Source organism: Dermacentor variabilis, chromosome 9 (genome assembly GCF_050947875.1).
Source record: "Dermacentor variabilis isolate Ectoservices chromosome 9, ASM5094787v1, whole genome shotgun sequence".
Classification (NCBI taxonomy): Eukaryota; Metazoa; Arthropoda; class Arachnida; order Ixodida; family Ixodidae; genus Dermacentor; species Dermacentor variabilis.
In genome coordinates, this window is record NC_134576.1 from 68519964 (window position 1) to 68533041 (window position 13078).

At 44.1% G+C, this 13078-nt stretch overlaps 1 protein-coding gene across 1 annotated transcript in view; it reads left to right on the plus strand.

Moving 5' to 3' along the window:
* Usp14 (ubiquitin specific protease 14) overlaps positions 1-13078 on the plus strand; it is a 46190-nt gene that overhangs the window by 32406 nt on the left and 706 nt on the right. Inside the window, exons 13-15 of the mRNA XM_075704442.1 lie at positions 576-651; positions 4773-4880; positions 7309-7383. Coding sequence (XP_075560557.1) covers positions 576-651; positions 4773-4880; positions 7309-7383 — 259 coding nt within the window. The remainder of the gene's footprint in view (positions 1-575; positions 652-4772; positions 4881-7308; positions 7384-13078) is intronic.

Genomic DNA, 13078 nt, shown 5'->3' on the forward strand with positions numbered 1-13078 from the left:
TCTTCTTGACATCATGATATTCTCCATGATGCCAGGGCTGGCATTTCAGGGTGGTTAGTAGCAAGTTAAAATATAAGAATTTTCCAACCTTCACTCTTGCTAAGTGCAGTCCCTGTAACAGCAAGAAGCATGTGGTAAAGTTTGTTCAACAGTACACAAAGCAAAGGAACTCCCTTAAGGTTTTATTACATGTGTTCACCACTTCATGTCATTGTTATTGTTATTGTCTAATATACCTGAGTGCTCACCACTTCTCTTATCATCATCATCCATCCCAGTACTTTCACTCCCCTTCCCTCTGCCCCAGTGCAGAGTAGCAGAATATAGAGCGCGCTAGCTCAGGTCGACTTCTCTGTCTTTCCTGTCAATAAATTCTATCTACCTACCATAAAGTTGATGGCATGGTGAAAGCATATAACTAAAGAGGAAATGGCATAGGTGCAGTTACAGTGACCATGTTTTTTAATATTCAAGTGCACTTGTGTGTTGGAGGTGGAGTTTTGTTTCAACCGGTGACCTGCTGCACATGTGACATGTAAACGTTTGTCGCCTCCTTTTCCCACCTGCTCTTGCAGCTCAAACTGCAGCACCCTGATGATGCAAACAAGCCACTCAAGGAGACCAAGCAGGAGCCGTTCTCCTTTCCAGATGGTGGGCACAAGCATGTTTTGAGCAGTATTTTGTGGGGAAATTCATTGGCTGTCTAATTCCTTTTTTTTTTTTTTTCTGCTGCCTTTATTCAAGGGTCTCTAAAGAGCACTGCTAGATCGCTTAGGCTGGTAGGATAGCCTTTCCAGAATCTATATTGTTACGGTGGGAAAAGAGAACAAGGTCGTTGATGGTGAAGAGGACGAAGTGGCAAGAGCCTCTTGGGATTCTCGGCAGCTGTTTATATATGCTTTATAAACACACCGTGTAAATAGTTTTATACCTGTGATATTTTGGTGGAGGTGTGGGGCATAAAACTATTCATTCCATACCTGTCAACTCTCCTAAATCTTCTGTAATGTTTACAAATTTGGACTCATTCTATGATTAGTGTCATTAGTACTCCGTTAAAACTTTTAAAGGAACACTAAAAAGAAAAAATTATTTAAACTGTACTAGTATACAACCCTTCTTCAATGGTGAAAAAGCCACTGTTACCGCAAAATGGGAATTGGTGAGCCAGGAAAGGCACAAAAAATGAATAGCTGAAGGCAAGGCCATCTTGAAGCTCCCACATCAACTCGCATTACTTCTTGTGTTTTTTACGGCACCTGCCCGCGCCTACTTAAATTTTCCTTGCTAGAGATGCACTACATTGTAGTATTCTAAAAAATCCAAAGACGGAACTCAGCCAGTTTCGAGAACCTTTACTGTGCCACAATCTGCTAAATGCGACAAATAGTTTAAATTCGTGACATCAATACTAGCGCTGAAGTTTCAGGGCAAGTTTGAGAACACGGAATCTTGGTGTTCATTATCTCTTCTAACAATTTACCCGTTGCCATGAAATTAATGAAAGTATAATTTTTAAAGGATATCTCATCAGTCTAAACTGATATATTGTTTGCCTTTAATGTCCTTTAATTAAGGGTATAGATGTAGAGTGTCTTGTTCAACACTATTTCAAAGAATTAGTGAGTCTGGAACAGTGCAGGGTGATAGCATAGGTTCTAATGCTGAGCATTCTCGGCCATACTGCACTCGCTCCAGTTTGATTGGAACGCAAGACAGAGTGTGGAGAGGTTCCAGCACATAATGAAGCCCTCTAGGAGGCCACACTTCGGAACAGTTCTTTTCTTTTTGCTCTGTTCATTCCTCATTATCTGCCACACCGATTTGTTGATTTCGGCAGCGTGGCAGTATGCGAGCCTATGATCTGGGGGACCAAGAAAAGAAAACATTGCAAATCTAGGCCCTATTTGCTTAAAGGGAAGCTGAAACGCTTTTCGAAAAAAATGAGTTCTCTGCGGCATTCTACAGTTTTGGGTCCCCTGAACATGAATATCTGGTTCAAAAGGGGCGGAAACAAACGCAAGCGGCTGTTTTTCCAAGAAAACGCGCACCAGCGCCTCAGGGCATCGCGCGAACGCCGCTGTTGCCCGTGATTGGTCGGGGCCGCTGTGACGTCACTCGCGGCAGTCGCCGGTCGACGCCGCCGTTTCAGAGCGTAGCACGCTGTTCTGTTCTGGCTTCATAGCTGAGTTGTAAGCATTATGGAACGTTCTCGCTGTCACGGACAGCTTATAATTTCGTCGTACATGTTCGAACCGACAGCCGATAAGGAAAATGATGGCGGCAACGACGATGTTGAGTGTGCCAACAACGAGAGCGATTTGTGCACCTTCTCACGCGTTGGAAATCTTAGCTGGTACATATGTTTTTTTTTTTTTTTTTTTTCATGTAGCTGCACATTTCAATGACGGGAGAAAAAATGCGCTAAAGTGTCACTGGGAACTTGCTGCTGGAAGAATGCCGAAGCACTAACTTCTCATTAGATTGTAAACACGGGTGCAATTACGCGATGTCAAACACCTTGCCGCTGCTTGTCTAAAGTTACGTGGTTTTTTGTGTGTTGGTACACGATCGCGAACATAAGTGCCGCGTTTGGCTACTTCAAACTCTTCAACATTATCTGCCTGTGTCACACTGGCTGCTTCAAACTCTTCGATTGGTGATGGTAGTAGAACAGGTTCATCAGGGGCTCGGTTCTCTAGGTGCTCTACTAGAACCTGAAAGAATGCAAGGCATGGATGTCATGAATTTCAGCAAATCATGCATATCAGCAAACATGACAATAGTTGCATTACTTCCAATAATTGAAATACTTTTTCAGTAATTTATGTGATGGATTAGTTGTCTAGTGATTTAGTAATGTAAATTATTTGGTGTCTGTATTTCATGGCTGAAGTAATTTATTAATTGCGTTAAATATGCACCAGTAAGTTGTGTACAGTGCCAGAACGTTGATAGTGTCGTTCGGTGTCGTGGAGGAACATGGGGCATGAAATGTTGGCAAGTGTGTGTTACCTTGAAGAAAGGTTGGCGTCCCTTTAAACTTTGCTTTTTGCTTCTTGTATGCATGAAAACTTTTTGGAAGCAATCGTAAAGTAATACCATTTTTGAAAGCAGTAATCGGTAATGTAATTCAAATTGATGATTGTAATAAGAAAGTAATGAGTAATGTAATATAATTGCTTTTAAATAATAATTTTGTCATGCCTGATACATAGCTAGTTGTCTAGGTGCAAAGGCAAGAAAACATTTTTTGTGCAGCAGCGATGCCTGTATTGGGCTAGACGACATCGAACGCAGACAAGTTCAATACCTCACAACGTTACTTCATTATTTGAGGCCGTTTGCCTTGCCACAAGCGTGGCTGTGCCGACGCTTGTTTTTTCGGCATTTCGCTGCTGGTAGCAAGCTGTGAGTGCGAAATCTACGGAACAAAGTTTTTACACGCCAAGTTCAACTACTGTATCGCGAGCATGAAAATATTACCGTAACACCTCATGTCGTGCGATTTGAACACGAATGCTGAACAGCTAAACCTGCGGGCACCGCGTGGTAGGACAAATAGCAAATATCACGTAATGCAGAAACGTACCCCTAGTCAGTTATTTCACCGTATCAAAACAGCACCGAACAAACAGCCGTAGTACAGTGTTGCGTGACACAGCGGAGGGGAAAAACAGAATGAAAACGGCAAGCTGTTTGCACGCATGTGCATATTCCCGGCTGTGCCTCCACCTCGCTTTGTCAAAGGCCGCTGTAAGGCGTTTGTTCGACACTCAGGTGATCATCTGTTTAAAACATTGCCCGTGTGCACATTAAAACTCTTACCTCACCCTTTCTCCTCTTGGCGAGGGCCGCTCTTGGAGGTGGCGAGGTGTTTGTCTTGTGGGAGAATATAGACGGAACAACGCCGGGCTTCAGTCACGCCGATTTAATTGGAATACCGATTGCCCGCATCGTTGTCAAGCTCCGATGATAACCACTGTCGCGGAAATGGTCCGAGCACAGCACAGTTGATTTCGTCGGCACGAAATTATCTCTCCTCACCGCACGGACCCACTGCACTGCAAGTTTCTTGTCCTTCGGGAATATGTGAAACACCACATCGTCTCGGCCGCCTGTGTTCGCTCAGCCGAATGTGCACAGAACGAGGGCAGGTTAGGCGCCCTTGGCTGTAGGCACTCACGCAAGACAGAAAGGAAGCACAGTTCACGAAAATCGCAAAAGAAAACAAACGTCAGCGGCGGCATATCTTTCGTAGCGTCGTTTAGTAAAGCGCAGGACGGGAAGAAACATGCCAGCACATGCCAGCACGCCGGTCCGGCAGTACGGTCCCCGCGAGTGGCATCACTCTCGCCGGTTCTCTCCTCTGGCAACCACCTCACTCGGCGCTCCGGGAAGCGACGGGGGCGTGTCCGTGGGGGGGGATTTAGAACGCTATTTCTGCCCCTTGTATTAACAAAAAAAAAATTTTTTCAGAACCGCAAATGAATAGGTCTGTTCTTCCCAACCCCAGCAAGTCATGGAAATTGAAAACTGCTTCAGCTTCCCTTTAAGTTAATCTCAAGCCCTTTACTGCGTGCATTCTTTGTAGCTCATCCGTGGATATGAGTTGTGAAATTCATGAGACAGTCAAATTTTGTATTAACTGCTTAGTGTAAATCTATAGACTGCTGTCTTGTGTTCATCTCTCGTAGAGGCTTTGTCGTATTGCGCTGATATTCATTAATCACGCACTCAGTCAGAGGTCCTCCTTGCCATGTTATGTGCAGACCCAGGCTCAAACAACAGCGGCTTCTACTCGCTCCAGGCTGTGCTCACGCACAAAGGCCGGTCCACGTCCAGCGGTCACTACGTCGCCTGGATCCGTAGGAAAGAAGGTGAGTCTTGTGGGCGGCATTGAGGTCATTGAGTTTTACTGGGCTTCATGCAATCAAGCAAAAGTGAATCAACACGGCCGCACGCGCTCAGCAGTAGCGTGCGGCCGTGTTGATTCACTTTTGCTTGATTGCATGAAGCCGAGTAAAACTCATTTTGACTCCTGTCATGATTCACAAAGGCGAGTCTCCTTGTCGGAATGTTGGCTCCAGGCTGAGGCTTCTCTTATTCCTCTACTATTGATTACATGATACTTCGTGCTGGGAGCAAATCAGTATATGCTGACAAATGACATAGGAAGACACATTCAGCGTGTGATTTGGTGCGTGAAACGGCTAACCATTGGTCTGTTATGGGGTAACAGAAGGTCCAGTCGTAGGCTTAGAGAGAGGACTAGGTGGTGTCATGAGATTAGGAAATTAGTAGCAGGCATAAGGTGGAGTTGCCTGATGCAAGACAATTGAAAATGACATCTCTGCTTCTACTCTGGCCCTGGTTGTGCACATCCTATCTTGGAGGTAATGTGTGGTGGGTTCGAAGGCTAGCCAACCTGGGACAGCTGATGGCTTTGTGTGCGCTGTGTTTTTGCGCACCTAGTTCGTGTTGAAGCAAGAGGCAGCATGAAGGGGAATTCGCTCGCTGCTGTTCTTCGTCGTGCCAGCGTTCTAACAGCAAGTGTCCACAGTCATAGAGTGAAATGTGTTCATGTTTGCCTGTGTGTATATGTGGCATCATGCTTGTTAATTTAGTTAGTAAGCGAAATTTTGCAGGCATTTATACAGCTGATGAAACTACTAACCTTACTGCATATACCTGTCTAATAGTTTACTATCGCAATCAATGCTTTGCCTTTGAGGCAAAACTGTGACTTTTTGATGGCTGCCTCATGTGAAGTGGCAAAAGCGGAAATGAAAGAATGCACTGTTGTTAGCTCTAACTTGCACAGGCCCTACTTGCCTATAATGTTCCATTTCTCTGTTTTCTCAAATTACTTATGTTGAGCATGAGAAGTGCTGTTTGCAACCGTGACTCATTTCTTTACAATAGACAGATGACAGAGTTCTAGTATCTTGAGCTGTCACTAGCTTGACTCCAGATAAGGGGTAAATGTGATAATTTTTTGAGGTGCAAAGCTTTTAATGAAATTTGTATTGCTAGTTGCATGATTTCTTCCGCAAATCAATTTTTTAGATTGGTATGCACAATCAAGCCTACCCTCATATTACCTCTGCTAGCCACCTTGAGGTGTCAGAATTGGGGCAGCAGCACTGATATTGTCATTTGGCGAGCTCTTCTTTAAAAAAACGTCTGTGCAAGGCTCTATTGCCGTGATCAATTGTGTTCGACTTATCTGGTAGCATAAAAGCTTTGACAGCAACGTAACATGTAACCAGGAGTCCAGAATATTTTTACTGCCAAGAAACTGTGCGATGTAAGAGCGTTTAGAATTGGTTTCAAGTTTAACACATTGTCTCATGGCGGCTACTCCTAGTACATGCAAATAAACTTTTTCCTGCATTGTTTTTCCCCACTTGCCATTTTGAATGGCACATTCAACAATTTTGCATTTGGGGCGCATTAACAAAAGAAATTCAAGCCAGCGACGCAGCTTACTGTGATTGCCGCAACTCACTGGGATAATGAAATGCACAGCTTGCCACTGTCAAAAAGTATGCTAAACGCTCGTACAATTAAACCCTGTGTCAACCAATAGCAGCGCTTCCTGTGTGCATGTTACAGAAGTAACGAATCACAACGCCAGTTTGTCCTCTTTTCGCATGCTTCTTTCATTTTTAGTTTTGCATGGCAAGATGAAGCACTGCTCCTGTCTGTAGCTCCAATCTCTCTTCTTTGCGATGGTACCAAGATGGCGATGTTGCGTCAATGGATAGCCACACAAATCCACAGTGCGATAGAACCTTCCGCACACTAGAAAGTGTGATTTTCTCAGCTTATGCTTAGATTTCTTTCTAACATTTTTCTACGCAGTAAGGGAACACGTGGCAATCACAGGGGCAAACAATCAGAAACTTCGATCAAATCTACCTTCCCCATTGCCGAGTCCTCCCTCGAAGGTGTGGGTGGTAAAACAGAATGGTGGGATGGTAAACTGAAGCAGTGGGCGGAATTTCCGCTCATTGCGTAGAGAACCCTGCTACGTTCTTACACAAAATTGAACTTTATTACATGCGACAGGGCGTAGGAGGAATCCAGAACCACCGCTTATGTCCGGCACGGTAGAAAAATCGCTTGACAGACTTGCCCCTTTAACAGATATTAGGCGGCGATAAGATTTCAAAGTCCACATTGATGCATGTTTTTGCTTTTCTATGCAGTTTAGAAGGTGCATAGTGACTTGCATGCATGCTTAAGCATTATTGGATTATCGTGGAGCATTGATCACGCTGTTGGGTCGTGTTTGTCACGCAGATGAGTGGTTCAAGTGTGACGATGACAAGGTGTCCGTGGTCACAACAGAGGAGATCCTCAAGCTATCTGGCGGAGGTAAGTGCAGGCCCCCCTTCAGAGTTCATCATTGTCAGCCTGCTGTAGTGTGCAGTGCTTGGAACAAGTTAAAGTTGTTCAACAAACAGCTGTGTTAAAGGGACATTACAGAGTAGAGGTGTGTGAATGCGAAATAGCAGATCTTTAAATTGAATGATCAAAATTTAATCAAGAAAAGAATGTTGAAAGTCGAATATCAAATGTCTCCAAAATTTTTACCAAATTGAATGCTTGCAAATTTTGGGAAAGCAAACACGATGCCGCACATCCTTGGGTGTCTCCTGGCATTGCATGGCAAGATTGTAGAAGAAAAGCAGTCCGTAACTTGGGTACAAAGTAATATATAGTACCGTCTACTCTTATTAAAGGGAACTTCAAGTTAGTGTTGCCAACACTAACTACAGCTCGGTTCTAGTATATATGAGGGTCTATAAAATATTTTTGTTTGTCAATAGAATCTCTGCTAAACAGAATCGAGCGCTTGTTTCCCTCTGAAGCTAAAGAATTAGAGGCATTAGGCTGTATTGAATACCCATGAGGTTCTCAGTTTAATAGTCAACCTGTGTTTTATCGCAGTCTTTGATGGCATAAGAAGTCTCGCTTTCAGGTATTTCTCCAGAATACAATACGGAAGGACTTTCCCATCTTTACGGCAGGTGGGTTATCATAAGGTCAAACTGCAGGACACGAAAACGTGGACTGCATATTACGTGACTCGATCACCGCTCCGCGCGCAGCCATCATTGGCGCTGTGCGGGTCGACAGCGGTCAGCAGCCCCGTTAAAGAACAGGCACCGTTTCATTGTAAGGATTGCCTTTAACTTGCCACTTGTCAAATATTCTGAAATTGAGAGGGTCACAGCAAGTTCACGTGACAGTCGCATACATGACTGCCCAGCTGCATACATTTGCACCGTCCACGCAAATGTATGCAGCTGGGCAGTCATTTCGTTATGGTCACATGACACTTTCGCACCTGCTGTGTATATCCAAAGCTCTCTTGGGACTGATTGCTCAAAGCTACGCAAACAGACTGATGTGTATCTACAAACAGCATCGGGAACGAGAGGCCACCGTACGGTGTGTCGCAAAGATGGTGACCGTGAGCGACTTTGTTGCGAACTCTGGACTCTGAACTCTGGACTCTGGACTTTCATATGCGATGCGATTCATCGGCTTTCCGAGTGTCGTGTGGCTGTTGCAAATAGATCTGTGTCGATTCAGCACAAAACTAACCTCAGTCGCCAATGCCCTGTGAAGCAGCGCCAAAGTAGACCTGATGGCTTAGGCAGTATAGTATGGCCATGATAAAAATTTGCCACTGGCCAATGTGTTAATGCGTCGCAAGTCGTCATAGAATTCTTGCCTCTAATATGTTCGTACAGGTGGCTCTTCAGTGATCAGTCCAGAGATCATGCTTACATGTCCAACACAATCTACATGCCTTCTGGCAGCTGATCAGCTCAATATTAGCACAAGCTTCCACGCTTTCTGTAACATGTGCTGCTTTTGTTGCTGTTCCCTCTGTCTGGCGTTGTATTATCATTGCAATCGGTCCTGTCGACATGGACTAACCTTGTATCGACAAAGGCGACTCTGGCTGACACACCGTCGTTCGGCCTGTTGTGGTGTTCAGGCGGGATACCGCAGTCACGGCCCAGTGGGTAGGACACCCAGCTCGGCTGCACGGGGTGCGTGTTTCGATCCCCACTGCCGGACACCCACCGGTTTATAAAACAGGTACAAGCAGTCTACCGGCCAGGCGTCCGGCTTTCCAGGGGTGTGGTGCTCGGGAGGTGTTCTTGAAAACCACTATGCTTGCTGTGCAAGAACTGAGACAAAGTCGCAAATAACTCTCAAATATTGCGATGCGGTATTTCCGCATTGGGCCAACGTTGAGGAGCATATGCACAAGAGCAGAAGAGCTCACAGAGCCAAATTCTGCAATCGTGTCAGCTGGGGCAGGTTGGCCCATACACTATGTGCTCAGTTCATCATCATCATCATGATTTTTATTTTCACCACTCGATACAAGGTGAAAAAGGGAGAGCCGGAAAAAAAGCCGAAAATTCTTCGGCTTGATAAAGCTCCGGTCTCCCAGATAGGCACGGTAGCGGCTGGTGTAGCAATACAATCACTCATAAAGTATGGATATAAGAGTATGTTTAAACAGAAATACATAGACATTTTCGTGTTATTACATAGAAACTAGTTATAATACAGCTGCGTCAAATAACTCCCAGTATACAATTACAATCTGTTATCTTGCATATTATTATTTAACACAGACTCAACAGACTCAGTCGCATATATCATAAGCATGCAAATGCAGTGCATACACACACACACATATATATACATATATACACATACACATATATACATACATACATATATATATACATATATACACATATATACACATACATACACATACATAAATAAATATAACAAATTTCACAGAAGTGTACAACAAACAGAGTAGAATTTGCACCAAGAACAATGAAATGAGGTGTATGAGGGGCTCCGTAGCGCACGCAAAATGCGGCACTGCGTGGGTCTCTATACCGAATATTCGAAAGATCGAATATCAGATATTCGATTCGCGAATCCAATTATTGGCACGTTCACTATCTATTTCAATTCAATGATATTCGAGTAATTGCAAACCCCCTATTAAAGAGTAAAATAATTTCAGTTGTATTAGTAGATTACCCTTCTACGATACCAGAAACACCACTCTTACTGTGATAAGAAGCTTGGTAATCCAGGAATGACGCAAAAGTGAGAGTTGGGTGGCAACACCGCCTCGAAGTTCCTGCACCAGTTCGTCCTGACATCACAGATTTTGACTACCTTTTCTCGAGCCTAGTCAGCTTTTTATCAACCATAGAATTTCTCACTACATTACCTAGAGGGCAATGTGGCGCTGCTGCGCTGTGGTATGCATGGGAATGCCGGTTTGTTGTGACTTCGGATTGGCATCGTTCTCGGAGAGACAGGACACCTTGAAGATGCACTTGGCAACCACCGTTCCATCCGTCACAATGATTCATTTTCTACTGAAACGGCACGTAAAAAGCTGTTTTAACTTGATTATTACGCAAAAACATGTTTTGTTTAACTATGAGAACGTGTTATTGCGTGTACGATTATATGTTGCATAAAAAGTATCAGCGGGCCGCTAAAGTTGGAGGACAGACGACAAGGTTCAAGCTCTCTTTGAAACAATTTGTCATCTGTTTTTGCTTTTGTACGCTTGGTCATGCATTGCAGGTAAGTAAAGATGTAATATGCATGAATGGAAACAATTCATGAAGATTTTACTTTGAGAACGCATTATTTGCGTAGCCATATCCACGTTTTAGACAAAGCCTATTACAACACCAGCCAACACGAGCCTCGCAGACACATATACCGTCATTCCCATGACGGCACGATGCCCCCTTAAGAAACTCCCATAGACGGTGGCGCCAGATTTCCCTCTAGGTGTTATAGTGAGAAACTCTTATGTTATCAGCTAAGACAGACTATGTTGCATTCTAAAAGAACCAAAGACTGGAGTTACCAAGATTCGAGGACCTTTACTGAGCCACAATTTGTGAAATATGGAAAAGTACTAGGGCTATCTTTTTTACCTACACTGGCTGCTCAAATGTAGCCAGTGTAGGAAGTCGCCATTTTATTTCAATCGATTTAAAAAAAGTATAGCTCCGTCGACCTACACGAAGCCATTTTTTATAGCAGAAGTGTAGAATGAAAACTACACTTCCCATACCGCAGGTTCGATGAATGTAAGTGGCAGTCGCCAGACCAGTGAAAGAAAGAGCTGGCTTGGGTTGCCCGTCTCCTCATCACAGTGCAGTTCCAGCCAGTCAGCGATGGCTGAAGTGGGTAGTCCATTGGACTCATGGAAGGAAATGTTATAAATTACCAGTGCTGACAGCACACAAACGCCTACTTTGTGTGGCTGGTTGCTACGGTATTGTTTTGAAGTGACATCTCTTTTAACAAAACCTGGGTTATTGTGCTTATGCACAATAACCAAGGTTGCATTGTGCAAAGAACCAAGCGAGTAGCAGACATCCACCACTTCCTCGAGCAGAGACATGCCTCAGGTTTATCACAGCAGCGCCTCAGGCGGCTGCTCAACAGAAAAGCTTCACGCTCCCTCATATATTCACTCGCCACTTTGAACTCTCCCAGTATTTTCTACTATACTCTGTTTTGTGGTGCGCAGTGATTATTCGTCAACCAAGCCTTTCGATGGGATTAGCATTCTTAGGATACTTCATGTACTTTCCGGTGTCATCTACCTATCTATCCATGTTTCTAACTGTTTTCCTGACAACTTGGGTCACTGTGTAGTCCGTGGTCTAATGGCTAGAGCTTCATGCTGCTGTGCTGAGGGAACCTGGCTATATACCAACCTTCAGACCTACCTACTTGGGTCACTGGGTATATGACACTGGGTATGTGACTCTGGGAATGCGCCGCTTTTCAGTGAGCTTTTAACACCAAGTTGAGTGATTGGTTATGTGCCACTCATCAATGAACCCATTGACGCCAATTCAGGTCAGTGGGCACGTGGTACTGTGTACGTGCTGTTCATCAGTGACAAAAAAAGATCCTTTATAATTTCTCCGGTGTTGGGCGGCATCGAACCCACATCAGTAATACGATGGACTTCTGTTGATTTGACTACAATCCTGACCGAAAGTCCTGGTTTGCGCCCATGCATTTCTATGGGCCCAAACTTTTTTTTCATTTTGATCCTATAATTGGCATTCACTGAATAATTCGAACTTGAACAATCAGCATGCACACGTCTGACTTCTATGGTGACCCCACTAGTGACCCCTTTAGTGGCAGCATGTCTCGGAGGTACTTAGGAGACAGTGAACACACATCTCCTGTCGAAAACGCCTATTTTCGGCTTGCCCTAGGAAAGTTTTCAAGCAATAACGGTGTCGCGTAATGTCTGTCTGATTACGATTTTAACGCACCCCTTCTTTCTTTCGTTTTTTTTTTTTTTTTCAGTTTGGACAGAAAATTTTCTGCATGGTGCAGTCAAATACAAAACCAAAACCGCCTTTGCAGCATTCGTATGCTTTGCCTCATAACACGGCTGCTGCGGCGAAGCTCACTTGGAAGTCAGTGCAGCGAAGCTGACTTTAGGCAACCGGCCACCATCTTTCAACACATATTAGACGTTTTACCATTTTTCGTTCTAAAAAGTCGGGTGCACATTAGATTTCTACTTTTGTTAGGAGCTTTAATGCCATTTGTACATCAATTTTGTACTTTGTATGCATATTAGCAGGCATACATTTGATGTGAAGGCATGTTAGAATCGGACAAAATGTTACCAAATAAATCGGTGTGTTTCGATGCTTTTTCTGCATCTTGCTTAATTCAACCCTCTGGGTAATTCAACCAATTCCGTCGGTCCCGTCAAGGTCAATAACGGAAGTCTACGGTATATTCAAACAATCTTGTAAGATTGTAAGTTGACACACATGCCACAGACAGACTTCCCGGTGCCGCTTCTAGATGGCGCAATGCGTCTAGCGGGAAGCACAAGAGAGGAGCCCGAATAGCACACATCCGCTTCATACATGACGCGTTTCAGCTTTGGTACAACAGTGCATCACTACATTGCTTTAATGCTAATCGCACTAACGTTGTCATTCTT